Source organism: Pezoporus flaviventris, unplaced genomic scaffold (genome assembly GCF_033815535.1).
Source record: "Pezoporus flaviventris isolate CSIRO_AGI_PZ_B2104156 unplaced genomic scaffold, CSIRO_AGI_Pfla_v1 ptg000072l, whole genome shotgun sequence".
Classification (NCBI taxonomy): domain Eukaryota; kingdom Metazoa; phylum Chordata; class Aves; order Psittaciformes; family Psittacidae; genus Pezoporus; species Pezoporus flaviventris.
In genome coordinates this window covers 528,051-555,956 of record NW_026892620.1, presented here as the reverse complement: position 1 = coordinate 555,956, position 27,906 = coordinate 528,051, and the positions used below count along the sequence as shown (strand labels likewise).

Below are 27,906 nucleotides of genomic sequence, written 5' to 3'. Positions count from 1 at the left end.
GACTTGCTGAAATCTGGCACAACTGTTAGAAATTTGGGTCCTCTGATAAAGTACCTGAAACTGATGCAGACTTCAGTGATTCTCTCCTTCAAAACAGTGAAAATGCAAACAGAAGTCTTGGTAGGTGAATTATGTTTTCTAACAAAACTTTCATTATTTTTAAAAAGCTTAATAAATACCCTCAAATTATGATGTAAAACGTATCTTGGATTTTTTAACATGTTTCTTTAAATTTACATACCATGTTCTGAGGGAATTGTAGCCTTTGCACTGGAGCCAATGCCTCTGTGTAGTCTTAGGTATGTGTTTCTACTTTAAATAGGTTTTACTGATTGTCCTATTGTGATGTTGCTCAATATAGATTGCCTTTGACAACCTCAGACAAGTCACTTGTGACTTCACTTTGCCAAATAGAAATTATAAGATTGGGTATTCTTATCACCAAGGCTGTGGTACTCAGCCTTGAAGTGTTTTCAGTGGTAAGGGATTTCCCATTGTAATGGGTGATATGGTTTTTGATGAAAAAGGTTCAAGGATTTTTTGACATAAAATATGCTTTAAGATGCAAGTTTCTTGGAGTATCTTCAATGAAACTTTTCACAGGAGACTATTTACCATGATTTTTGCTCTAAAATAACTTCCTACATGCATGTTTTGTGATAAGAATCTAGTTCTATTCTTCAGAGATTAAAAGTTATTCCTTTATTTCAGGCTGTTGCACCTCTAAGGGAGAAAATCAAAGACCTAGAAAAAAGGTATGTCTTGCTAAATTTGGGAAACAGTTGAAAAGCACAGTCTCTGCTCTGTGGTGGTCAATTCTGTAGTTGTAAGTTTGAGAAATGTTTTGTGTATACCCTCAGTACCCTTGAATTTTTATCATATCTAGGTGAGGATGGGACCTTGGATGCTGTAAAACATTAACCCATTAAGGTGTTTAGGTTGATTAATCCTTCTAAAGTAAACCAGGAGTGCTGGATTTTTGTGAAGTTCAAATCACTTGGAGGAATTTGCCAGTTTGAGTTCAAGCTGGTGATCAGATTAGTTGGAACAGACCATGGTTTACTAAGTCCAGCACAGGTGTGTGCTAAAATATATTGGTTTCAACTTCAAGACTGAAAATACATTTTCCCACATTTCCCACCTGTCATGGTTTAAATCCAGTCAGGCAACTCGTTCGCTCGCTCACTCCCCCCCCCCCCCCCCTTCTTTCCCTCCCCCTACTCCTGGAGGGACGGAGAGGAGAATCGAAAAGAATGCAACTCCCACAGGTTGAGATAAGAACAGTTCAGTAACTAAGGTATAACACAAATCACTACTGCTACCACCAATGATAACAATGATAAAGGAAATAACAAGGGAAGAGACTACAACACCTCAGCACCAGCCGACCGATAACTCGCCCCCCCCAGCCTGACCAAGCTCCGACCCATACCTCCTCCAACCCTGCAGTCCCCCAGCCCTTCTGGGGCACTCCCAGTTACCCCCCACCCTGGGCATGACGTGCTGTGGTATGGAATACCTCTTTGGCTACCTTGGGTCAGGTGTCCTGTCTCTCCTTCATCCCGGCTTCCCCTCCTCCCTGGCAGAGCATGAGGCTCACAAAGTCCTTGGCCAAACCAAAACATCCTTGTTATCAGCTCTGTTCCCAGGCCGAAAGTCAAAACACTGCACTGCACCAGCTACCAAGAAGGAGAAAAATGACTGCTACTGCTGAACCTAGGACACCACCCTTTTCATCAGTTACCGTAGTTCAGCTAATGTACAGATTTGCTTGTGAATCTTTGTGCATGTGTTTTGGATGAGCCTGACTGACTTGCTCCTCTCAGTATTTGTGAGTGAACATGTTACTGTGGATTAAACTAGATGATGCAATTGAGGAAAAGCAGACAACCTTTTGATGAGCTGCAGATACTGAATATCTACTGTAGTTCCACAAGCACCTTAAATTGACGTAGTTGCTTAAAAATAAAAATCCAAGCCTGTTCCATTTCTCCCTGGCTGCTTGTGTCTTCCCTGCAACATGTTTTCCTCACTTTTATGCCAGCAGAATCATGTGAGTGCTGGTAGTAAGCTAGCTGGGAAAACCAGACATTTCATTCTCTTTGGTTTTCCTCCCTTCTCAGCTTGGTTACCTTTCCACCAGATCAGTTCTCCCATCTGAGTGTCCTCATGGGCAAGTGCTTTTCATTACAGAATAAGTTCTGGAATAGGGGTGGGAATTTTCCATACTGGCAAGGACACTTGCTTTTAACAGTGACGCTTTCACAGGTGGCACTGTTGATGTCCCAGACAAACAGCTAGCCAACAAAGCCACAGTACAAAGAGCTGAGTTTGGACTTATACAGGCAGTACCAGTAAGCTTGGATGGTTATGTATGCCATACTGGTGGTTGTATGTTGACCCAGTGGATGGGGGGCAGAATCCCATTGCTCTTAGAGGTATGCTCAGTGCCCACAGTGTTTTGAGTTTTGTTTGTCAGCGAGCAGTTGCCCCTCCTCCTCCCACCTCCTATGCTATAAAAAAAAAAAAGAAAGAGGAAAAACACAGTTGTGAATTGTGTGGGGGTTTTTTGGTGGTTTTTTTTTGGTGTTTTTTTTTCCAATTGATTTGAATGATTCAGTGACCTGCCACATGCAATTTATTTCAGTGAGAATACCGATCTGATTGTTCATCCCTTTATAAGCACGCAGACTTCATGGGTTGAACTAGGTGATGTGTTTGCAACACAAACCAAATTGCAGACTGCGTCACCTGTAGTAGTTGCATGTGATGCTACCATACAGATTATAGCAGTCAAATTATAAAGAGTTTATGTGCAAATGAAAGTTTTTATGTACTGTCTGTTCAGTTGACTGACTTAATCTTTTTTGACAGGCCAGTATGTTTTCAGCTTAAGTTGTTAGTAATTCGGGTTATTTCCTTCTGCCATTCACAAAGGACCTTTGTGGAAGGGTATCCTGACTGGCTCTTTTATTTTTTACAGCTGTTATTTTTTTCCAAACGAGCAGTGAGTTGTTGGGTGGAACCACTAAGTTGAAACTTCTCCCAGGAGCCATCTAACTGCTCTTTTCTTTTTGAGTCGTGTTTGCACTGCATTGACGAGTCTTGTTTCAGGTATCTGTTAATAAAGAGAAAGAATCAAAATATTTTTCTGCCTCTGTGTGAGCCAATCTGGGAATTATGCTTTCACAAAATGTAGGCTTTGGGCTCTTTTGGTCCATATCAAAATACAGGCTCTTGTTGTTGGTTGTTTTTTTTTTTTTCCAAATAGTGTAGGCATTCACCTGTGCTGGTTCAACTGCATATGGGTTGTTGCAGTTAGTAATTTTTTTAATTTATATCTGAGTAAAGTGACAAAAAATATCTACTAGTATCAGGTGCCTGAAGGCTGATCCAGCTTGCAAAGCTTATTCTCTTGTGTCAGTATGTGTTGTTTTTTTTTTTTTACCTGGTAAGATGATAAAACCTGAAAGAAAGCCATCATTATGCTTTTGGGAAACAAGAAAGACAAGGATTCCTTAATGCGAGTCTCATGATGAGATTGATTAACTGAAGCTGAAGTTGGGAAGTTTTTATTAATAATTTGCATAGCAAAAGCATTGTGGTGTAGTTGTCAAAGCAAGCGTTAAGTCAAGATAAACTCAGTGTTGTTGCCAGATGAACATTCAGCTGCATCAGTTCCAGACTCCTACCCAAGCTCTAAGCTAGTACTGGTGAAATGGTAGGAGCAAAAATGGCGTCTCTTTGGCTGCAGGATGATACCATGCTGGGCTAATGTGACCTTAAAATAGTGGTCTTAAAAATGGAAAAGACTGACTTTTACCTTGCATCAAATTATTTGGCACTTAATTATTTTTTTTTCTCCCATAACTCCATAAACCTCATTATTGGTGGATTTGCCTTTCTCTCATTGGAAGGTGGTTTGTTGCATGTCTGCATTACACTTGCACACTGCTGTTTCTCATTGGTTTACCTTAAGTCAAAGAAATAGGGTTACCGCTGGTGACCCGTGTAGCTATACAAGGCAAATGTAGGTAAATTCTTATTTCAGTCTTCCTGCATGGGTAACATTGGGAGATTCTGTTGCCATATTTCTCCTGTCCAGGAAACTAAAAACAGCTTTTGCTCTGGAATTAAAAGTTGACACAAGTAGAGAAGCATTTGTGCTTTGCCTCTGAAGAATTTCTGTTGAGCCAGTACTGCAAGTTAGAAGCAGAGGAGGTGCTTCAAGGTCAGAAGTGATGGGGTCAGTTTTGTCAGTTTGTGTAAATCAAAAAGTAATCTCTGTGAACTCTTGGCATGTATGCCTCCAGCATGCTACCTCCAATTGCATCTCTGGCATGTGGACTTACTGGAGGAGAAGAGCAACCATAGTTTGATTTCTGTCCAGTGTTACACTGATATTTAGTTAAGAAAAACTTGAGCTATTAAAATATCACAAAGACTGCAGTGTTACACGCTGAGATGAATAAAACTAAGTTCACACCTTTCACATCTTCCTTTGAAGGAGTTTGTTGCTTTACACAGAATGCATGCCAGTAGGGGGAGAAAGAAGTGATAGAGGCCGTGTCCATGAAATCATCTAAGGTTCTCAGCATCAAGAGCTTAGGAGGGCACCTGAGATCCATGTATCACAGTTTTGTTTTAGGATGTTTTAGTGTTTTAGTTTTTAAGTTCCTGTAAAGAATAAAGGGAAAAAAATTACAGTGACCATCAAAACAATGGTAGTCTAGCTATTTCTGAGAAGAAAATTAAGATTAGCTTTCATACTGAATAAGCTTTCTGGTAAAAGTTGTTGAATATCTTAAGAGTTTCTTCAACATTCTGATTGTAAACTTTCCAATTACTGATTGCCGTGAAACTTTAAGGAGAATTTAAGCTTTATATTGTAAACTTCACATTGAAACGTTGAAAAGTGTTTGAAGTCAGTGTGGTAAGTCAACACAAGATGCTTTCTTTTCTAGTACTTTTAAGAAGGTGGTTTACTTTTTAAAACATAAAAGAAAAAATAAATAATCCCAGTGACTTGTGATGCCATTCCTGCTCTCAGAATATAGAAGTCAGTTGATCCATTCTGGGAAAATCTGTTAAGCAGAAATACTCAAAGCACTTTTTGCAGATCAATTTTGATATTTCTCACAGAGCTTTTACTAAACATAGACAATTTCTCATGTTGGCCCAGATCCTTCTTTATTAAAAAAGACTAAACATACCTGTAGCAGAACTTTAAGAATGGGAAGTTGTCAGAGCAGATTTTTGTATTTTGAAGACAGATATGTGAAAGCAGCAAGGCTGAAACTTACATAGTTCCTCTTCTTTGTCTTTAAATGTTCTGTAGTTTCACCCAGAAATACCCACCGGTGAAATTTTTATCAGAAAAGGATCGTAAAAGAATCCTGGTAAGTTGGTATTTATTCAAGGGTTGTTTTGGGGAAATAAAAAATCTGTGGAATATAATTAGTCTTGTAGGATTAATTAAAGACATGAGTAAATAAGTAAATTACCTTGAATATTGTATGTTGCCCAGGGTTAAGAGTAGTGCTTCACTTAATCTGTGTTGATGCTCTCAAACTCAGCATTTGGATAATAGACTTGCTGCTGGTTTGGAGATTTGACATGCCAATTAAGCTACTGCTCTCTGCTTGCAACATCTCAGGATTGTGTTGCCAAAAGGCCTTTGTGTGTGCTCCCAGATGACTTAAACTTGCAGAGAAACTGGGAAACTTTTTAGGCACTTCTTGACCCAAAGCTTGGGCAAAATCAGGTCATAAGGCTAGAAGAGCAGCTGCTCTGCAGCCCTGTTAAGAAGGACCAGTTAATTAGACCGAGGAAGTGTTCATCTCTTCTCTTCTTTGTTGTTTTTGATATTTTGAAACTTCATAGGTTTTTGGGGTGGAAGAGGAGGGCAGGTTAAGTCAGGACAAGTACTTATCCAAGGCATTCTTATATTCAGCAAATTGTGCTGTAACGTCAGCTTCACAGTTTTGTCTACAAACACTTTTGAAATTAGTTGTGTCCTAAATTCTCCCTTGTTTCTGTCTGTCCTGGGGGAAGAAACATGTCTCCCTGATGTTGAAGAAGCAGAGAAAGTATAGCTACTTGAGATGTGCAAATACAGATTATGAACTTCTGCCTCTGTAGTAGAAGGCAAAGACTGGGACAAATCCTTACTTGTCTGGCGTTCTTGTTTGCTCTGATTTCAAAATTTTGAAGAAAACCACTGAAAAGATGCAAATAAAAACAAATTTTGTTTTTACTGCTTTATTAAACAGTAGTCTTTATTGCTATTGCAAAACTTCATAAAGAATGTGCTGTCGAATGAATTTAGTTCTGCAATGTTATTCTGTTGTGACAGTCTGAAGGAGATAGACCTCCTGTTCCCTTGTTGAGTTCCTGTTCCCTGCTACTCTGTTCCCTTGTTGAGTATGGAAGATACACTGAGGAAAATAGCAGAGAGAAGCTTAAGTCTAAAAATTCCTAAATTATGTGCTCAGGTGTGCAAGGGTAATGAAGTTACCTTAGTGTTACGTTTTCTGTGTAAGCGAGAAGGTGCTTTCAAGTAAAGTATCATGCAAGCTGTTAATAGGCTATTGAGCTCTTAATGCTAAGTTTTAGGCTTTGCCTCTGAAAAATACTGGATATTTTGTGGAAATCTATTGCTTCAACAGTGATGGCAAGTAGTTGGAGTATTTTCTGCTGACCTGTAGGTCTATAGGGTTTTTTGTGTCCATGTGTTTTGTAGAGTCTAAATTACTAAAAGGAAAGCTGGCCAAAAGGATGAAGGAGTTGTTCAGTTATTTCTTCTGTGTCATGGCTGGGGACTAGTTCAGTGTGAACTCAGATGAGCATTCACAAGCCTCCTGCCAATGTGGGCAAGTCATGATATGACAGTGTTGCTGTCATAATCCTACAGGAAATAACAATCCATGTTCTTTTCAGTAGCTGAAGACAGCATATAAAGAACTCCTGTAGACCTTGCATGACACTTGGAAATGTCTCAAGAATTGGCAAGCCAAGTGAGCTTTGGTAGATAATGAATTCCATATTTTGTTGATATTGCATCTTTTCCTAGAATCCATTCTATATTCTGACATTTTTCCCTCTGTGTACAGTCTCCAGCTAAAACCCGGAGATACCCACAGCATTGACCTGACCAGTGACAGTTTTAGAAATTATTTTTCATTACACTGCATCTGTTTTGAGGTGACTGCTAGTAGGGTGGTGTTTCAGCTGAGACTAGATGCTCTGGCACTCTCATTAGAAGAGCTCAGGTCTTCAGCCTGTTGTGCATGATTTCTCTATTTTATCAGTTCTCTGAAGTGGCTAGGCCACAGGCTTTTGTATGCAAGAGAAGAAATTCTGTTAATACTATGGAAGATAGTGTTGATATTGGTTCAGTTTGTGGTTTTTTTTTTCCTGAATTCAATATGGTAGACAGGTGAAACCATAAAATAAAATATTTCCTTATTAGACAATAGTTATCTTGAATCTGAATGCAGAAATCAATCTGTGTAATGAATACACAAACTTTTCAGTGCCTCTAGCGGAGGAAATGATCAGTAATCATACTTGCAACTTTTAGTAGATGATAAAGTTGCCATGCATATTGGCACTACTAAGTAATTAAATATTTTTATTAGCGATGTCTTATCAAAGAATGCCTAGTTAAACCTCAAGTGCTGGTGCTTCAATTCTGATATGAAAATGATTCATGTATAGTATATGATTTTGTAGATTAATATGTCTTTGTGATTTGCAGGAAGTCATTTAGAAATGAAGTATATTGACCTTGGTTTGAGTGATTACAGGAAGGTTATACAGAGAGCTTCAGTGATAAATCATCTTTTCTTTTTTAATGTAGCCTCAAGTAATGATAAAAACATAATTTACAGTTGTTTACTATTCCAGGGGAAATTCAGCTCCTTTTCCAAATAGATCTTTATGTAATACCTGTGGAAGTGATATGTTAATAAAGCTAGATCTATCATAAAAACTATTTATGGTTTTAAAGTAATTAGAAACTTCTTTCCAAACAGAATTGGTTTGTGCTTTTTTCTGCATCTTTTGCTTGCATATAGCATAGCAGCGTGCTGTAAGCAGTGCTTGGTTTTGTTTGGCCTTTTCCAAAAGGGAGATCAGGAAGAAGAAACTTTCTTACACTGCAGCAAAGACATATCACAAGCATTGAGCTTCTCTTCTCTGGAATCTTGGAAATAAAAGTAGCAGCAAGAGATTTCCTTGGGCCTCAGCTGAAGGAATAGGTTCGAAAAAAATTTTGTCCTGGTTACCACAAAAAAGCAAACCCCTTGTACCATTCTGCAAGGCTGCAGCTTGCTTCCAGGTCAGAATAAGCTTATGGTGGTAGGTTTTCCATGCATATTATTTTTCCCTTAGTAAGTGGTGGCACCTGGCAGAGGGCTGTTCTCCCTCAGTTACTGCTCTTCTTTCCTTGTTCACAGCGTTCTGTCAGAAACCTGTTCTTCTCTCCTTTCTGTTCCAGGGTAGTAGGAGCCATGAAATTCTTCTTGTCTTTCAAAGAGAGTTCTCCTAAGCCCTCTTTCTTCTTCAGGTTTGTCAAGGAACTGAATCACACACTAAATCTGTTACAAGGAAGTCCTGACAAATCCAGAAGAATACTAAATAGGCCAACTAAATGATTCTTTTATTAACTGGTAGTTACAGCGTCTTTGACACAGTGGTGGCCCTGCATTTTAAATAAGAAAAGCAAGTGTGAGAATGCAAGATGTGGGCATTCAAGTTTTTACAGAAGAAAACAGATGGGTTCTTTTGGTTTTTGGTTTTTTTTTTTCCATTTTCTGATAGCTTTTGCTTTGACTTTGTATCTTTTCTAGGTTTGGTTGGTTTTGGGTTTGTTTTTATTGGTGGGTTTTTGTTTGTTTGAGTTTTTTAATAAATCTACTAATCTGACTTTTTCAGTAGTAGATGATGGAAGGGTGGACAGGAGAAATGTTTAGGGTTTGGCTAGCCCAAAGTGCATCTTCAGGCATCCACATCCTTTTCAACACAGTACTTTGTCATTGTAGCACACCATCTATTCTTGCTTGACAATCATACCTTGTCCTTTTGTTGCTTAGTTAGTTGTCACTGCATGTTACTGCAGTTGAAGAATGGAGATCAAGAGCTGAATCACTTTCAAAATGTGAATTTGATCATGCAGTCATGTAATGTAACTAATGCCACACAGGGCTTTTACAAGTCCATTTATTCTTTGCGAGTGGTGATCTGTTATGAGTGCATTCTTGAAAACAGCTTGTGAAATGCAGAGAAAATAATTGCTTCCTTGGGTATGTCTGGCTAGATGTGTCGCGCAGCTTTCAGTTCTGCTTACTTTGTTGACTGCTTCAATACAGAGTTAGTGATTTATGGGGTTTTTTTAGTTTGCTGTTAAAGTCTGAGGTCCAGAAAGGGAAAAGCGTAATGAACTTCCTCACTGCTTCTGCATTTGCAATGGAACAAGAGTACAAGGTTTTAAATATTTCATTTCTGCTTATTTTTTTGCAGTAAAACATCCTAAAGCTCCAAGATAGGCAAATGCTGGATAGCAGAGCCAGTGGTGTAGAATAGAGTATTTTCAGTTGGAGAGGACCTACTACGATCATCTAGACCAACTGCCTGACCACTTCAGGCCAGAATGATGTGGGATATGGATGCATTGAAGCACAAAAAGAGGAATTTTGGTTTTAGCAGATACCTCAAATGAGAGGTCTTCAAAGAATATACTTCCTTTCATCTGTTTTCCTGAAGGGTGAAAGAATTTGTAGCACTTGGAACAACCAATGTTCTTCCATTTAAACTGGATAAAAGCTGGATTTGACATGTCTGATATTATAAATCTTGCATGAAAATAATGTGGCATTCTGTCATCTTTCTTCTGAGAAATAAGAATTGCAGAAAATTCTCCTCTTACCTTTTTGGGTCTTTTTAGGCCTTGATCCTGCATAAAAGGGCACAATCCAATTTGTAGGAAAAAAAAAAAGAAAATAATCTAATCTGAAAAAGAGATAGGCTTTTTTTAGGTGAATGGTTAGCTGAACTTCTAGCCCAACAGTGATGAAACATGTCAAGCATTTCTCTTGAAATTTTAAATGCTGTAAATATCAGGGAAAAAAAATGAGCATGGAAATGGAGTTATTTCCCCTGGAGTAAGCAAAGATCTGAAAGCTACTGTTCTTCTGTGTTCATGTTTGTAGACTTTGTCTGGTGTTTCTGTAAAAAGAAAAAGAAATTTATACCAACTGTCCTAACGCAGATAACTGGAGGAGCAGGGTTTGTGGGTTCTCATCTTACTGACAAACTAATGATGGATGGCCATGAGGTTACAGTTGTGGACAACTTCTTTACGGGCAGGAAAAGAAATGTGGAGCACTGGATTGGTCATGAGAACTTCGAACTGATAAATCATGATGTTGTTGAGCCCCTGTACATTGAGGGTGAGTAGTCTCTGTTTGGTATCTGCACTTTATGGTGCTTTATCCTCCTAAGTATGTATGTCTATAAAGAAATGAAATTTATGAGCTGACTTTGGAATTCATCTAATACCAATATGCTTTGGGTTTTGTTAGCCTATTTTCTGTGACCAGTGTGGAGTGGGAGGTTCAGAGAACTTTTGTCTTTGAAATCCGTTCTTTTCTGAGCGGACAGGAGGAAGAGAATCTTAAAAACTTCCTAATGTGACTGGTTCCGAGAAGGCAAAATGACAATCAGTCAGTCTGTCTATCCCATCCATTGCACCGTGTCCCTGTGTGCCCGTTATACACACTGTCTGTGATCTGGATACGTCATGAGCTGAGAAATTTTAATTCAGGGCTGCAACTGTGTGTGGTCAGTTGAGAGGAGACTAAGCTCTTTCAGAAGGCAAATCATCTCACTTTGCTTAGTTGCCTTAAGTGTCTTCTGTGAGGAAAAGTTGCTCCTACTTTAGGTACAGGCATTGCACAGCCTCTAGAATAGGAAAATAGCAGCATTGAATTTCCCCAATTTTCAACCAAAAAAAAAAACAAGAACTCAGACTGTTATGCCAGATTGTAAAACAGCATAACATAGCTGCATTTGAAAGAGACATGCATTTATAAACTTCTTTGAGAGTATGTAAGTGTATAGTGAATCGATAAAGATGTTACTCAAATTACACTGCAGTTCTGGTGGGTTTGCTCCATCCCTTTAAAACTTTGTTGCGATATAGGTGTTGGATTTTTTTAAACAAACAATAAAGTATCTGGGGTTGTATTTTGGGGGGATTTTTTTTTTTTTTAAATTCTTTCTGAATTCTAGTAGGTGGTATTTCACAGGGAAAACCTCTAGCAATTGCATCTCTTGTATTATAGTGCTTGTGATGAATTGCTGACACCAGTACTGAAACAGTCCTGCAAATACATCGTCCTCTGCTCTGACAGCTCACTGGTTCAGTTATTGCATGTTATTTTGCTTCAGACTTGTTCCTTCACTGACAGGATAATGGGGCTAGGATCTTATTAATTGCCTCCAGGTGCTAGTAGCTTATACCTCAGCCAGTTCATTTTGTCAGCTTTCCTAATCTTTCCCCTGTGTTACCTTCTTGCTGACTGATCACATTTGGGACCTTCTCAGGGAATTATCATCATTGCTAATTCTGTTGCCCAGTTATTAGGCACTAATGAATGGGAATTCTGACATCCTTCAGCTACTTCTCCCATGTTCTATGTAATTAAGACACCACTTCCCCATTTTCTACTGACAATTTATAACATGTTATTCAGTGGGTAGTTTATTGAGTATCTTCTCATCCTCCAACAGTGTAGATTAAAGCTGGTGCAGCTAAATGTTAAAAAAAAAAATAACTTTGATATACTAGTGTATATGTACATGATAAAAATTTTGTTGCAGAGTTTATAGTCCATCTGGGGGGGGGGGGGCAGAAATTAGGCAGTGAAACATAGTTATTGTAACAGATTAAGAAGTTGGCATATGCATCAATACATTTTAGTTCTAGTTTCTCCTTTTTACTTGTAAATAGAAGTTGGAATGACTGTTATGACAAAAGGAGGTTTGTATCTAAAGAATTCCTGTTTATTTGCTGTCCTTTTTAAACAAGATCATATAAGGTTGTTTGACACTTAAATTCCAGAGAGGATAATTGGTGCTTTAGTTGTGAGAGACTTCATTCCTGATTTAGAAAAAACAATGCTTGCACTTCTGATATGGAAAGTGAGTTTAGTCTCAAGACACATAGCTTCCACTAAATCTCTCGATGTATTTTTCTTTTTAGCTTCACAGTGGTGCCTACGCACAATCTGCCGTGTCTGAGTCATTATCTTTGATCCATTACATGACATGGCACTCAGCATTCTTGGATCTTAATCTAGATTGGCCAGAGACAGTAATAAATCACCTAAACACACATTTATTATTCCTGCGATAACTGTAGTTGACTATAGTGCTGAATGACTTTCTCCTCCACCACCAGGATTTCCTTTGCTTCAGCATTCGTAGATGATGTCAGTAGAAAATGCACAAGAGCATAGCTTTCACTTAAGTTTTTTCAAGTGGAAAAACAAAGGTCCCGAATTCTTTAATGGAATGAAAGTAATTTAGGAGTCTTGAAAGACAGAAAATGGCGGGGGGGAAGGGATTAGTTTGCCTAATAGTCATATTAACCCTATTAAACCTAGTGGTGTATAAAAGAATCTTTTATTACTCTATATTATCAGTGAAAAAGTATAGAAATCCACCTTACCTTATTCTCGGCCCCATTCTCTACATTCAAGATTACAAGCTCCTTAAGATGGTTACTTCAGAACACTGTGGCTCATGTTCCTGCAAACCGTAGTATAAAGACACAAAGGTGCTAGTCGGAGAACAAATGAGAATGAATACTTGATCTGGTGTTACTGTGATTTACCCCACTTCAGGGTAATGGATAGGATTACAACTGAATTTTAAAGCCACCAAATTATGAATTTCTTTTGTGAAATATGTTTATGCTTGAATATGTGTGGATATAAAAAAATCCCCAAAACAACAAAAAAAAAACCCTGAACAAAACCCAACACCAACCCCCACCCCAAAAAAAACTTTTATTTTTTTTTTTCCTCCTACTCCTTTCACAAATTTGAAAAAAAACAGGCCTGAAGATGCTGCAGAGGAAATGAACAAGGAAAACAGTTGGCTCAGTTGTACTGGCTTAATTTTCCTAATCAGAAATGCACAGGATGTTCTGAATACTTTTGTCATTGTATAAAAAATGTAGTTTAAAGATTTTCTTCTCCTGGAAAGATGTTCATTGTCGTCCTCAAGAAATAGCTTTTAGACATAAGGCTTCTAGAGCCTTATCCTTATCTAGAGATTATCCTTTTTCTTTCCAATTTAATTGGATCACACTGTCCACTTTGGTTTTGAACCAAAGGAGCACAGTTGCAGGAATTTTGTTGATAGCCTCCAATGTTTCACTTTTTAAAGAGGAGCTCTTGGTAAAATATCAGTACAGTATTTCTAAACCTGCAGTCAGTGGCAGCTGGAGGCAAAATAGGTAATTTCTTTTTGTAAAGAACAGTTCCTTTCTCATGCTCAAAGACTGACTTGTTAAAAGCAAGTACACTGCTGAACTAATGTAACATGATGTGAAAGAAGTGTTTGTTAGTAGTAGGTAAGGTTGACCCTTCCATCACTTATGTCCTGAGATTAATTGTAATAATTGATGTGAAGGTCAGTCAAAGCTGTTTGGTTTTGGTCTTGTTTTTTGTTTTTCTTTATTAATACTAGCAGTCCAGTTTCTGACAAAACATTCCTTAAATGCTGGCTCTATTTCCAGTGGCTGTTGTGAATGCAAAGGTAGTTTAGGATTTCCTGACTTTCACTGAAAAGCTTACAAAATGGTAGAATAAAACATATTTTGTGAATTGAGAGAAGTGCTGTGAGCATGTGGCATACATAGTCACAAGGAGATGGGCTTTCAGAGTTTTCAAAAGGTATGAAGCTGTTAGTAACAGGCGCATAGGTATATCAAATAACATTATTTATAGAACTTTTAGTAGATCATTGGCTTGACTGGGACTGAAAATGCTTTTTTTTTCGTAAGGATTTTGCTGGGTTTGGGTCTGAGTTGCCTTTAAGGCTAAAACCAACAGTCTGACAAAATTGGCCAAAAGAATAAGCTATAGCCTTCTTGTGTATAACAGCCTTCCAGAAGTCAAAATTATAACATTTTAGTAAACACTTTTTTACATCATCACAGAATTGTTCAGTCTCCAAGTCATTTCACAGGTAACTTAAGGCACGTACAAATACAGCTTCTAATTTTTTATGTGAATGCCTTCAGTACATTGCTTTTCTTTTGCTTCAGTACCTCCATCCCAGATTTTTATTTCCCTAGTCTTCATTCCCTCTGCCAGATACTTAATACATTCAACTTGAAGGATTTAAACTGTACGTTTAGGCAAAGTCATGGCAAGGCAGAAGATATGCTACTTAATTTTGTTTTTCTGGAGCCAAGTGCAGTGGTGCCTAGGTCTCTTCTGAGGCTCTTCAAAACTGCTCCAGTACAATCAATATGGTAAACCTTCATGATTTTTTTCTAGTTTGCCTTAAGTTATAGTCAACACTTCTAACATAAGGAAATTAATTTGGATTTGTAGTCTTTTTTCTTTTTTTTTAGCTCAGTGCAATAGAAATGCCTTGCTTCACTGTGTCACCTTCTCTGGCCTGACCTACAGTAATGGAATTGGCATAGCTATTCGTCACAAGAAAAGTCCATATTTTTAAGCCATAGAAACTTGTTTGTATGCTTCTGATCAAAGCTTTTCTGCTTGGTACTTCCTGACTAGTAAGTACAATGATGGATGCAGGTGGTTAGTGGACTTAGTGACCCGTTTAGTCTTTTGTGGTACCATGACACATGTTAAAGGCAGAAATTGAAGACTAAGGCCATTTCTTCACAGAAAGGAATGCAATTTCCTGTTGTAGGAAAGGTGATAGGCTCTGCCTTTATTATTCACTTAGGAAGCATTCAGAACCCATGCAGTGATATAGTTGAAAATCAGAGATGAATGACATGAAGGAAGGTAGTTTTATTGCAGTGTTTTGTAAAAGGTGTTACCCTGAACGTATTTGTTTAGCATTAAGGAAAACACAAGACCTAACATTTGTGTCTGGATTTGGGTATTACACATTCCATTACAGGGATTTTTGGTTTTGGGGGTTTTTGTTTGATTGGGGTTTTTTTAGCTTTTCACATAGAAAAGGGTACAACTGACAAATTCTAGTTGCTCTTGATCCTGCAATATGTTACTAAAACTTTATGTTAATAATAGATTTCCTGATGGCTTGAATGCTCATGCCATGTCTGTGCTATTTTGAAACTAATTACTTTTCTTCTTTCAGCAAAATTGTAACCTGAAAAAATTATTTCATATTTATCACTAATCTGCCATCCTGTGCTTGATAAACTACTTGCTGCTGCATTCACAGTGGCTTACAAAGTTCTAGCCCCTGATGTGCGTTGCATGCAGAACTTGCAGAATTTTATTGTTTGTTCTTTTCTGGTCCTTACATATCTACTTTGCACAACCTTCCGCACAGTTATTTTCAACTAATTGCACGCAAGGTTGTCAGCCAGATAAGGTAGGTGGCTTTGTCTGGCATGTCTGGTTGGCCTGCTGAAATCTTGAGACAAAAAAAAAAGGCATTTTTTAGACCTTACAGTTAAAAGAGGGAAGATGCAAGGAGAAATAATTGTACCTCCCTTGACATCTTCAGCTTGATGGCTCAAATGTGACCAGTCTGGGGCAGAAACTTAGTCTTTCCACCCTTCTGAAATGTCTGGTGTTCCCTAAGTATTTTGGAAAGCCAGTGATGTTTTTAGTTGGTCTGAGGCTTGATACCCTAAAGATGCCTGCCTGGGCAAGAGGGTAAGGTCCTGGAGCTGCCTGGCTCCCTGTCCTTTTGACCCAGAAGATGTCCATCTGACACTTGCCAAATGCCCCATCTCCTGTCTATCTGATAGTTCTGCTCTGGCTGAACCTTTTATCACATAGAATCATAGAATAGTTAGGGTTGGAAAGGACCTTAAGATCATCTAGTTCCAACCCCCCTGCCATGGGCAGGGACACCTCACACTAAACCATCTCACCCAAGGCCTCATCCAACCTGGTCTTGAACACTGCCAGGGATGGAGCATTCACAACCTCCCCGGGCAACCCATTCCAGTGCCTCATCACCCTAACAGGAAAGAATTTCCTCCTTATGTCCAATCTAAACTTCCCCTGTTTAAGTTTGAACCCATTACCCCTTGGCCTGGCACTACAGTCCCTAATGCAGAGTCCCTCCCCACCATCCCTATAGGCCCCCTTCAGATACTAGAAGGCTGCTATGAGGTCTCCACACAGCCTTCTCTTCTCCAGGCTGAGCAGCCCCAACTTTCTCAGCCCGTCTTCATACGGGAGATGCTCCAGTCTCCTGATCATCCTCGTGGCCCTTCTCTGGACTTGTTCCAACAGTTCCATGTCCTTTTAATGTTGAGGACACCAGAACTGTACACAATACTCCAGGTGAGGTTTCACAAGAGCAGAGTGGAGGGGCAGGATCACCTCCTTCAACCTGCAGGGGTCCATTTTTTCCTTTGTGCATATGAGAAAAAGTACATTGAGGCAAACCACAAAGGCAAGACTGTAGTTCTTGCTTACAGACAAGGAAAACCATCTTCTTCACCCAGCTCCTTCTCTTTGCTTCATTTAAAAGCAGTTGCCAGGTGGTAAGCAAAAGGAGGAAGAATGACTTGGAGGAGGAGAGTGCTTCCTGTTTGTGTTTTTGCTTTCTTTTTTTTTGTTTGTTTTTTTTTTTTTTGAGGACTCTTCATTACACTTGGTTTCTTATTTAAAGATAAATAAATAAATTTGAAGGTCATAAGGAACCTTTGGTGTTTTGTGTTTTGTTTGCCTTTGTTTCTAGCTAACAATTATATCACCACTTGAATAAACACAGGCCTAACTGTATTCAACAAAAATGAAAGATTTTTTGTGTGTGTGCCATTAGGGGAACTGCTGCTGTAGGAGCTGCTGTGTGTAAAATACAGCAGATACTTAAAACGCAACAAAAACCAAGTGCATGGAGGGGGGGAGGAAGGAAGGTGTCCACTTTGCTTTGACAGACTAGGTTTGGGCAACGAATTACTGACAGACCACAGTGCTTTTGAAGCAACATTTTTCACTCTGCAAAAATTGCACCACAGCTTGTTTAAAATGAGATTTAGAAAGGGCTGTGAAGGAATAGGTAGAAAGAAACAGCATAAAGCGCAGGTCGGAGTTCAACTCTTGAGTTGGCTGCAGGTGACTTCAGGTATTGCTTTGTTCATTTTTTTGAGCCACTGTGCTTAAATTACCTGTTACCTGCAAGCAGCAGTCAGCAGCTTCTCTGAATGTTTCTTTTATCAGCTTCCAGTCTGCCCCTTTTCTTTGATTTCATGACAGTATCATGCTATGAGAAGGGGCCTCTCATGTTCAGAGGCATAATATGAGGCAGTCAGGGCTTATCTGTAAGAGGCATGTCAAAGTTCAATAGCCAAATTAAACTGTACTCCATGCTGTGTCCTTTGCATTATTGCCCCAATGCAAGAAATCCTATAAAATAATGTGTTAAATTTTATTCACTGCTTAAGTCTACAGTGTCAACAGTGACCAAAGTAAGGACAAATTATTCCATGTCACACATAACAATTATCTATCTTCATGTTGCAGACAAAATCCTAAAAGTTTCAGTTGCATTAGCAATGTAGGCAGGGCTTTCATCGAGCCTGAGCTGGGAGCTGGCTTCCTCCAGCACTTGCTGTGTGAGGCTGTTACAACACCCAACAGAGGACTGTTATCGCTGTCATTTGCAACTGCTTGTTAGTTAAAAAAACGCCTCAGAAGATAGTTGAAAATGTTTGAGTGTACCACTTGAACAATGGTGTCCTGTTCTAGGGCAAGACAGCCTTGTGCCATGCAGTATTGTTTTCTGTCAGAATAGCAGCTAGCCTTGACTTCTCCAGGTTCTTTCAGGTTTTGGTGTCAAGTCTTTTTAAAAAAAAACAAACTTCCTTTTGTAACACAAGGAAGGAATTTCCCTTTCTTCCATCCTATAATTCTAATTCTTATCTCACCTTTTCACTAATTTTCTTGGGTTGACCTTGGTGCAGGGGATTTGTTCTTAAGCATCACGCTCTTTCATTGGATCTTAGCTGTAAATTTTTTTGGCATTTGCTTATGCATGATTTGGGGTTCATCTGGTGTTTTTTGTTTGGTTTTTTTTTTTTTTTAGTAGTTCTTGCTAACTTTGATTCATGTTACATCCATAGGTAGCAATACAGGAAGTTCTGAGTTCTGATGCTTGGAAATGCAGAAGGAAGTACTTGTTTCTCGATTATAATACTCTCTCATTTAATATATTACATGGGAAAATAACAACACTTTCTTCCCCCCCTGGTTTTCTGTAGTGGACCAGATCTATCATCTAGCATCTCCTGCTTCTCCTCCAAATTACATGTATAATCCTATAAAAACATTGAAGACCAACACTATTGGAACATTAAACATGTTGGGTAAGTGGAAATCTTTTTTTCTTACTTAACTTAGTTAGACATAATATAACCTGGACAGAGTTACTGAGGAGTGGGGAGGATGGCACATGTGATTTGTACATTTCAAAAAAATGGTTCTTTAAGAAATATAAGGCAGGGGGTGTCCCTCTTTGTAGACTTTTGTACTTCTTTAAATATATCTACAGATGAACTCTGACAACATGCAAGCTTGGCTGTCAAAGAAAAAGAAATTCCTGCCTGTAACTTGGCTATGGAGTGTGCTGTAATTATAGAAGTCATAGGAACAGGTAAAAGCATGGGATTTTTATAGCAAAGTTGTGTTCAGGACAGCACTTCTCACTTCGATAAAGTGGAACATTCCCACATATACATGAGTGACTCTTTCCGTCCATCACAGCAAACACTGAACTAGGTCAAACATCATTGGCTCTGTAAACCCTGAATATCAAGAGTACTGTACGCTCTTGTTCATGCCTTGGCTAGCAAATTCTGCAAGAATGTTTAATGTCTGGTTTTGTGCTAGGTAAATTCAAGGCAGCATTTTCAGCTTTGTCTGTTGGTTTGAATGCTGGGGATGGGCCTACTAGTCTTCCTTACTTTTATTTCCTATATTTTCTCCTATCCATTTGGCATATCCTGAAACTTGAACTGGTTGTCAGTGATCCTAAGAGTTGTTATGAGGCAAAAAAATGCCTAGACATTAGGTCAGCTGAGTTTCTCGTTCGAGTGGTACTCAACTGAGTACAATTCAGAGAATTAAGTGAGTTAGAAGCTACTGAGGTACCAGACAGTTGTACAGCGTAGGTGAGCGTTTTCTTTGGTTGGCCATGCCAACTTGAAGGCCAGAAATGGAGTGCAGAATAATCTTGAGTAATGGGTAGGATTATCCAGGCAGTTTAAAGGGGCATAAGAAAGGGAAAATGATTGATTTTTGTCCTATAACGTGTTATTCTGTATGATTTTCTTTATGTAGCTTATCTTTAAGCATTGGTTATCATAATATATTGTGATGATTTTAAGATCCGGATTTCCTAACTGGAATGATTTATGCTTTCTTGGCCTTTATTTAGGGTGTAATATATTAAGTCCTTGGATCTTGGTTCACTGTAATTTAGTCCCAGAAGTAAACACATCTCATTCTGGGTGCTGCTCCGCTGTTTCTCAAGTTTCCTAGCTTTTGAGTGGGAGCTATGGATGTGATTTACAGGTAGATTTATCTAGTGAGAGAAATTAAATTATCTTTAAAAATATGTAAAATAGAATTGCACTGAAGCAGTTAACATGACTGAAAAATACCTGCACTTGTTCTAATTATGTTGTTCTTTCCCTGGTGCCCAAAATGTAGGGTTAGCTAAACGTGTTGGAGCACGGTTGCTGCTGGCCTCTACATCAGAGGTGTATGGAGGTAAGAAGGATAAAAGAGTGTTTAGAGCTCCTGAAATATGATTGTGTGAAAGAGTATTTACAAACCATTTGTCAGATGATAAAATGATGAATTTTCATCACTGTCTTAGCCTGATTTCTTTATCAGGTGTACTTCTGACTGTTTAAAATGTAGACATTAGTACTTGCATTAAATTTCTAGTCAGAGTGGTGGAAGTAGACTTGGACTGTTGTATATAACTTTCCTATGTCTTTCTTTATTTTTTCCAAAGGTCTTGTGTGGGACTTTGAGTGTTGAACTCTTAATTAAAATCAGGATGCCATAATTAAAACCTGTGAAGAAAGAGAATTTCATTAGTAAATCTGCATCTCTCCATTCATTTATGAACTGTATTGTTACGATTTAGCAATCACTCTGGTGTGTAAAGAGATAAGGACATAACCTCCAAGCCAAGAAAACAGTCATTGTGCTTGCAGGCTCCTGTTGTGTCTTTTAAAATGTAATATTCAGCAATACTACCATATCTTTACATCTTTTACTGTTAGTAAGAAGTTAATTGGTAAGAAAATGACTGATAGAACTGCTAGCTGGGTGCAGGAAGAATCTGAAGAACTTCCTTTGGACATGTAACAGACTATGTGCCTACTAGAGAAACTTTCTGCTGTTGTGAACTCTTGCCTAATTGATAACAACAGTGTTGCAAGATTAATGAAGGTATGCAGGCAGAGTCCCCCAGCTCAGCATCAGTAGTTGCAAGAGTCTAGTCTTTAAACAGCATCCAATCAAACAAAAAAATACTGATCTTTGTAACAAAACACAAAGCTTTGTGAGGAGAAAGTGGGGAAGGGCAAAGAACATACCTCAAGGAATGTACTTGTTGTGGATTAAGTTCAGTCAAGAAGATTGAAATCAAATACCTAAGCAAGAGGTCACCAAGATGACCAGCCAACCAAATAAGCAGCTTGAGCCTGTGCAGCATTTCTGCCGCCTTCTTTGCCTTTGATTGTCTATAGTCAGCCTACACAGGATAAAATGGTATACCCAAGGACTGCTCTATGAGCAGACTCCATTCTGGAACAGAGCACCAACAGGCAAAAAAGAGCTTGAGTTTTGGAGTCTCTTTGCTCTGCTGCAATCTGTCTGCTGAAGTGGAAACCTGAAAATTTCCATTATCGGGCTTTGTTGTGTCAATAAATTCAGTGTAGCAGGGCAAGTCTACTTACATTATACTCTGACTAAAAGGGCAAAGTAATTTTGCTGAGAAATGAAGGACAGAAAATACAGTCAGAAAATACGTTAGCTGTTTCCACAGGAGTTCTCAAAGCAGTATTGTATAGAGAGTTTCCATGTGCTTTGTAGAGCTGCCTTTGCCAGAAAGGAGAGAGAAACTGAAGTGGCTTCCAGATTACAACACCTTTTGGGGCCCTATTAAGAATGTTGTATGCTTTTATAATCACATAAAACTTCTCTGCATTTACCATTGCTCTGTGGCTCTCAGCCAGAATTCATCTGTAATCATGTCTCTAAGCAGCGTATGCTTAGGATAAACCAGAAGAGATATAGCAAGTACATTGTGGTACATTTCTTCATTCTTTAAGAAATGCAATACTTCTTTTTTTCCATTTTTATTTCCTTGTTTCTTGTTTTATAAAACTTGAAAATGCTTTACAGTTTTTTCCAAATACAGTAAAAAATGCTGCCTACATTATCTGTAATATTTCTTCTGGATTACGTTAGATAAGAGTCGTGTTTGTGTCCTTGAAATTGTCTGGTTTTGCAGAGGAATTAAATTTAATCGTCTGTTCACACACTCTTTAGGGGAAAGCAGGTGATGGCTGTTGTTTGCTTGTATTCAGTTATCTCGCTTGCCATATCTTCTTTAAGTGTCACTTTCATGCTTCCAGTGCTTTAAAGGAATAGTGTTGAAACATATTGTTTTTTAAATACATAGTTCAGAGAGAAGCTGTTGAATTATATAGCATTGATGATCTACTGGAAGATTATATATAGTCACCTTTTTTGCTAGAAGGTCATTTAAGGTGTTTTATTTTTTCCCATAGATCCTGAAGTTCACCCTCAAAATGAGGATTACTGGGGCCATGTAAATCCAATAGGTCCAAGAGCTTGCTATGACGAAGGAAAGAGGGTTGCAGAGACCATGTGCTATGCATACATGAAGCAGGTATTAAACTTGTATGAGATTCAATGGGTTCTCTGTAATTAATGAAGGTTAAATGTATGGTAAAACTGGAATATGTGCATTTTAGGTGGAAGAGGAGAAATGAGAATGTCTTCACTAGGAAAACTCATACTGTAGTTGCAAAATCCATTTTCTTTCATACAAAAGTTTTATAGCATCCATCTATTGTGTTTTTTTCAGATGAGTAGTGTTCTACAAGAAAATGTGCTTTATTCTTCTTATTAGATGTGTCTTTCAGTATCATAGTTTTTAGACAGGTTAAACTGAGGTGACCTTCCTAGTTTTGGGAGCTAGAGAAGAGTTGTTTCAAGTTGGACCTGTGCGGAGAAGGGCTTTGCTGAATAGGGCTATTACTGATAAATGTAGAATGCTTAATGGCATAATTGAAATCAGAATATACAGATAACAATTAGGAACTTCTTCTGTGAGTACCTATATAAGAGCAAAATATTTTAAATCACCTTAGAAATGTTTTTAAATTATGTAAGGATAAATACAGACCTTAATAGAAAATATGATGAATTCTTAGCTATATAATGCACTTTTTCAGACAAATGCAGTAACCTAAGGTAGAAATACAATTTAAAATATTTGTAAAATTATACATGCCACTTTCTCTGGGTTTCATAATTAACAAGTAGAATCTCATCACTTATTAACCTGGCATCCACTCTTTACCTGTATGTGAGTCTTATTTAATTGCTGTCTCTGTGTGTCAAACTAAAGTCATATCACTGCTTCTCAGTGTTTGTAACCTTAATGTACAAAGATACTAATCAAATGTAGTATATTCTGTAGAATAGAAATGATGAAATACTAAGTGCTTTTAAAAACCTTGAACATAGAATTAAATTTAATTGTTAAGACTGTAGGGATAGTGCTTTAGTACAGAGGTGGTAGTAAATTTTCTCTTCTCTTCTACCAGACAGAGAAGGCAGAGGTTTGTGTCTCCTTTGCTCTCTCTTAAATCGTTTAAGGTCCAGCATGGTGGCACTGCTTTTGTTCAGGATGATCTTCTGTACTTCACTGTAGCAAAATATTCATCATAGGCCTGAATATTGTATTTTTTATGAGACATTATTGTCCTGTAGGGTGTATTTTTTTGCAAGTTAATGGTACACACTGCAGTATTACTTTAGAAAGGCAAGACTGTAGGTCATTTTGAAAATCATGGACTGTATCTTATAGCCACAAGATGAGTCATGATACTATACCATAAATTTTATGCAGGATTTACAAGGGACAGTAAAGGTTTGTAAGGTGGAACTGTGGTGCACACATGCATTAAGTGAAAACTCATGATGCAAATGAGCTATGTGTCTTAGAGGCAGCTCTAAGAGATATTTCTTGTACTTCATTATAGGTTAGTGAAGTTTGCCCAAACATGTCCCGTATTCATATATATTCTGAAACACTGTTGAGCTGGTTTGGGGCTGGGGGGGGGGGTGGGGGGGGTGTGTTCTTTTTTTTTTTTTTCAGTTTAGATGTTACACCGTTATTAACGGAGGAAACTTTAGGAGGAAAGGTCTGACTTCTATGAAAATAAGTATTACACTTTTAAGAGGATTTTCAGATCGGAGTGACTTGGCCCAAACTAATTGGATTTACATGATTTCAGGCTAAAATATTTCCAGGGTCTTCTCAGCTTCAAAAAGAGAAGAAACAAACAAACTTCTCTCTGTGTTTAGTTGTTGTCGTTTCTTCAAAAGATTTCAATCATCACACACATTCCTATGTACTTTAAATACCTAATCATCTTCCCAAAAAATATAAAATAAAATTTGACTTCTGTATTATAGTTCCAGGCAGGCTGTTTGAATCAGAACAGTTCTTGAATCTAGTCAAAGATGACTCCTTATTCACAGCTGTTAGAATTCCTCAGTAGCTTTTCCGACCAAGACCTTTCTGGTGCACTCTTTTTTGCTGGCAACATTGTTCTTTTCACTTATTTTGACCCTATGAATTAAGTATTTCTTGACTTCATCTCCTCTTTACACTGCTCTCTTTAAACAAGCCCAGCAGTACTTCCTTATCAAAGAGTCCAAGGGCAGTAGTAGCATTCAGTGCTATGTAGGCATCTGCTTGAAATGAGAGGTGGGGAGTGAAATATTTGCTGAAGAAAAGCAGGGCTCATAAATTCAAAGCACGTACACAAGTTCACCTCATCCCACGTGAGGCACCTGAGTGTGTGGGTTGAGAGAGATATTTGCCATAGGCTGTTGGGAACAGCTCTTCCTCCATAAATTCACAGGAGAGCATAGGTGAGCATGTTCCTTAATGTGAATGGAACTACCTCCTTCTGGAACTTTTCTCAAGCTACAGGCCGCTTTAGTTCCTTGCCCTTTTCATCGAGGAACAGACTTGCATCCTCTGGTTCAGACCTATTCATAATTCCCTTCTCTTCGTCTCTTTTTCAGTGCTTGCTAAGCACTCTCTCCTGGAAAGCCATTTCCAGTTCACTAAGTGCCTTAATTCAAATGCAAAACTTTGCCACTCAATGCAAAACTATATTTTAACAAGATGCAAGGCATAGTTTTGAAACTGTTATAATAACAGCTTGTCAATCTGTTTGCTTGCTTCTTTCAGTACTCTTATCTTTATTACTATTCTGCCTATCTTTTTCCCTGTCCTCCTGAAGGACATTTTTTGCATAAACTTCATATACAGATGTGTGACTTGCTAAAGATGTGATACCATCACACAGCTAGTAATTTTTCTCCTTCATAGAACTTCCGTTTTACTAGATAAGGTAATACCATCATTTTCCAAAATGAACAGCATTTTCCAAATGTAAGTAAAGTCTTCCTGGGCATGTCCAGGTGGAGAAAATGGGGTGTGTGTGGTAGAGAGATTAAAAGGTAGGAGGGGAGTTTCAGCACATAGTTCTGCAGTGTGAATTTTGTGCCTTGTTCATGAGTTGCCATTCAGTATACATTTAACTTTTTTTAAAATTGTGGTTGGAATTATAGAGCTACCTGGAAATCAAAATATTCATGTACCCTCCATCTCTGGCTTGATTTAAATACTAGTCAGAATCTGACACTTCCTTCATGGCAGGGATCTGGTACTTTTACTTAGGTGTGTTGTAAATACAAATACACAGCACTTTAAACACATAGCATATAAAGGGTGTTTTGTGAACTAGTTTGAATTTCTTATGCCATTGATCTGTAAGGAAAGTCCCCAGAGCTGAAGCAACAGTTCAGGTCACTGTGGAATGTTGCGGGCAAATTGTTCATCTCCTTCCACTTTCTTCATCTTTTTTTCATATCATCCGTGTGACTCTGCAAGCGTCAGGGGTAGCAAATGGGCTTAGTCGTACATGTGATAGTTTTCAAATTGTCTTAGAATGGCTTAGATCTTCCAATTAAGTGTCCACTGGATACAAACATATGAAAGTGACTTGAGCTATCACAATCAAACGTTAATTATAACCTTCTTTTAGTGGAAAAGTGTTATGGTCTGCATTATAGAATGTTTTGTAACCAGGACTGTGGAGGTTCAAGGTGCCAAAAAATTTTAATAGGCAAGAACCTCTAACATGTTAGAATTGAAGTATATTATATTAGTGTGAGAGATTAACACATGCAAACTGAAGCTGAATTTTGTTAAATATTGAAGTGCATTGCAACTGCAACACAAGGGTGATTTTCTGTTCTATATTAACTTGTACTTTCCCCCTAATCTTTAATTCACAAATTGAGTTGGTTGCAGCAATCATAAAAAGCCTTGATGTAAATGTAAGGGTAATGAAAGCTGTTGATTAAATTGCAACTGAAAAGGCATTGAGTAGTGAATGAGATAGATACTGAGTAATCAGATAGAAAGCATATAGCTATGTTGAATTAAAGCAGTTTGCTTTAACGTCTTGCAGGAGTTTATCCTGTATTTCCTAATCATTGCTTGTTGTTTTCTTTCCTTGATATTCAACATAGAGTATATTTAAGCACACAGCACTATTTTTTGGTGTTGTCACATGAAGTTTGCTAGCACTTTGCTTAAGAAAAGCTGCAGAATTGATGTTTTTTGTGGAAAAATGAAATTGAATTGTTTGTGGGTTTGACAGCACAGGAGGAGAAGAGGAAGCATTGCACCTCCTCAGGGTAATGGTCAAAAGCCTAGACAACAGTCCTTTAATGACACAGATGGTAGCTACTGTTGGATGTGTACCAGGCCACAGCTAAATTACAGTGATAAGAGCTGTCATGGAACCCTCTAGCTTTTTAGAAGCCATGAAGAGGGTTTTCATATCCAGAAGTATTATTGAACAAAGGGTGGAGAGTGGAGTCTGTAAGATGCTGCAGGCAGTCAGCAACCATGGGCACTGCCTGTGTTGAGTTGAGATGCTGCAGACCCTCTCACTGCTGACTGAGAGGGCATTGACACCCCTGAAGTGCAGCACCACAACCAGTGTCCCATCCGAGTTGTTACATACAAAGTCGGGGAAATTTAGAAAGGAGTTGTCCACAGTTCCATTCTGCTGCAGTCTGAGATCACACACTCATAATTATATTAGTGTTCTCAATAAATGTGGCGGTTCCATTGAAAATTTCAAGTACTGTTTGTGGTTAGTTGCTTTTATCTTCCTGATTAGCTGGCTCCACTTTGAAAGGGGAAACAGTGCTGCTTTCAACCATTGTAAGTGCATGGTTCACAAATAGGCTTTTATACTTTGGAAAAAAAGAAACCACAGATAAAAATCCTTCATCATAGTTCAATAAAGTTAAATAATTTAGGAATTAAAATCTAGGCTTGTTCCGGTTATGCTTGTACAGTCCTTCTGGTAGTCCTCCCTTTTTCTAAAATCTGCTGCTGTTTTCTCTGCGCTATTGGACTAATAGTTCTGCACTCTTTCTAATGAATAATTAGAGCTGTTAAAATTTATTTTGCTGTGTAGGAGCTCTGTGTGTGAACCAGAACATTGTGTTTAGTCCTGTACAAATGCAGAAGTAGCATAGTTTTCCAAAGCTACCTGTTGGTAACATTCAGTTGGAGTAATTGAGGTGAAAAGCAGAGAACACTGCAGTAACTGAGACAGTATTCTGAAAATGCAAACTGATGTTTTACTGGGGCATTAGTAATAGGAGTCCTTCTCTAAGTGGAGTTTCATTATTTAAGTATCTGTTTCTAAATAGTATTGTTTTACCTGAGTTGTCAGAACTTTCTAATACAGACATAGCATGGATATAATTTAAGGCTTTTTTTTTCTGGCAGTGAAACAACACTTTCTAAATTATATGAAAATAAAGCAGGACAAAAGTGTTGGATCCTCAGACCCGTACTCAGACACAGTGGTGTTGCTAGTGCTTTAGTATCTTTGCTGTTTCTATATGCTCTGTACTGTTAACAATTGAAAAGTAACCTTGAACCCCAGATGAGGTGGGAAGATTGTATTGCAGTGATTATCAAAGCTGTGGACTGAACAAATACAGGCAGTCAGCGTGCTGGTGGAACAGGCCTATGGCTGTTTACATTGGCCATGTACAGTACATACAAGAGGTCTGTGAACTGAGGCAAGTGTTAGAAATAGGATGTATTTTTAGCAGGGAGGTATAAATAACGGTATGAAGAGACCTCAAAGAGAAGGTGTAGCTTCTCTAATCTGGAAAGCATTGAGCTATAAGCATGGTAGTATTTCAGCCATAAGGTGAGAGTACGGGAGGTATGCCTTGTTTGTGTTCAGAGACTTGCATTATACCACAATAAGAGTTCAGGTCACTGTGTTTGTCCTTCCTAGCTTGTTTAGGGGCTTTA

At 38.3% G+C, this 27,906-nt stretch overlaps 1 protein-coding gene across 1 annotated transcript in view; it reads left to right on the top strand.

Annotated features, from left to right (window-relative positions):
- The window catches only part of UXS1 (UDP-glucuronate decarboxylase 1), a 61,695-nt gene that overhangs the window by 17,664 nt on the left and 16,125 nt on the right, over nucleotides 1-27,906 (top strand). Inside the window, exons 4-9 of the mRNA XM_061472636.1 lie at nucleotides 712-755; nucleotides 5,339-5,399; nucleotides 10,271-10,451; nucleotides 18,464-18,568; nucleotides 19,914-19,973; nucleotides 22,013-22,134. Coding sequence (XP_061328620.1) covers nucleotides 712-755; nucleotides 5,339-5,399; nucleotides 10,271-10,451; nucleotides 18,464-18,568; nucleotides 19,914-19,973; nucleotides 22,013-22,134 — 573 coding nt within the window. The remainder of the gene's footprint in view (nucleotides 1-711; nucleotides 756-5,338; nucleotides 5,400-10,270; nucleotides 10,452-18,463; nucleotides 18,569-19,913; nucleotides 19,974-22,012; nucleotides 22,135-27,906) is intronic.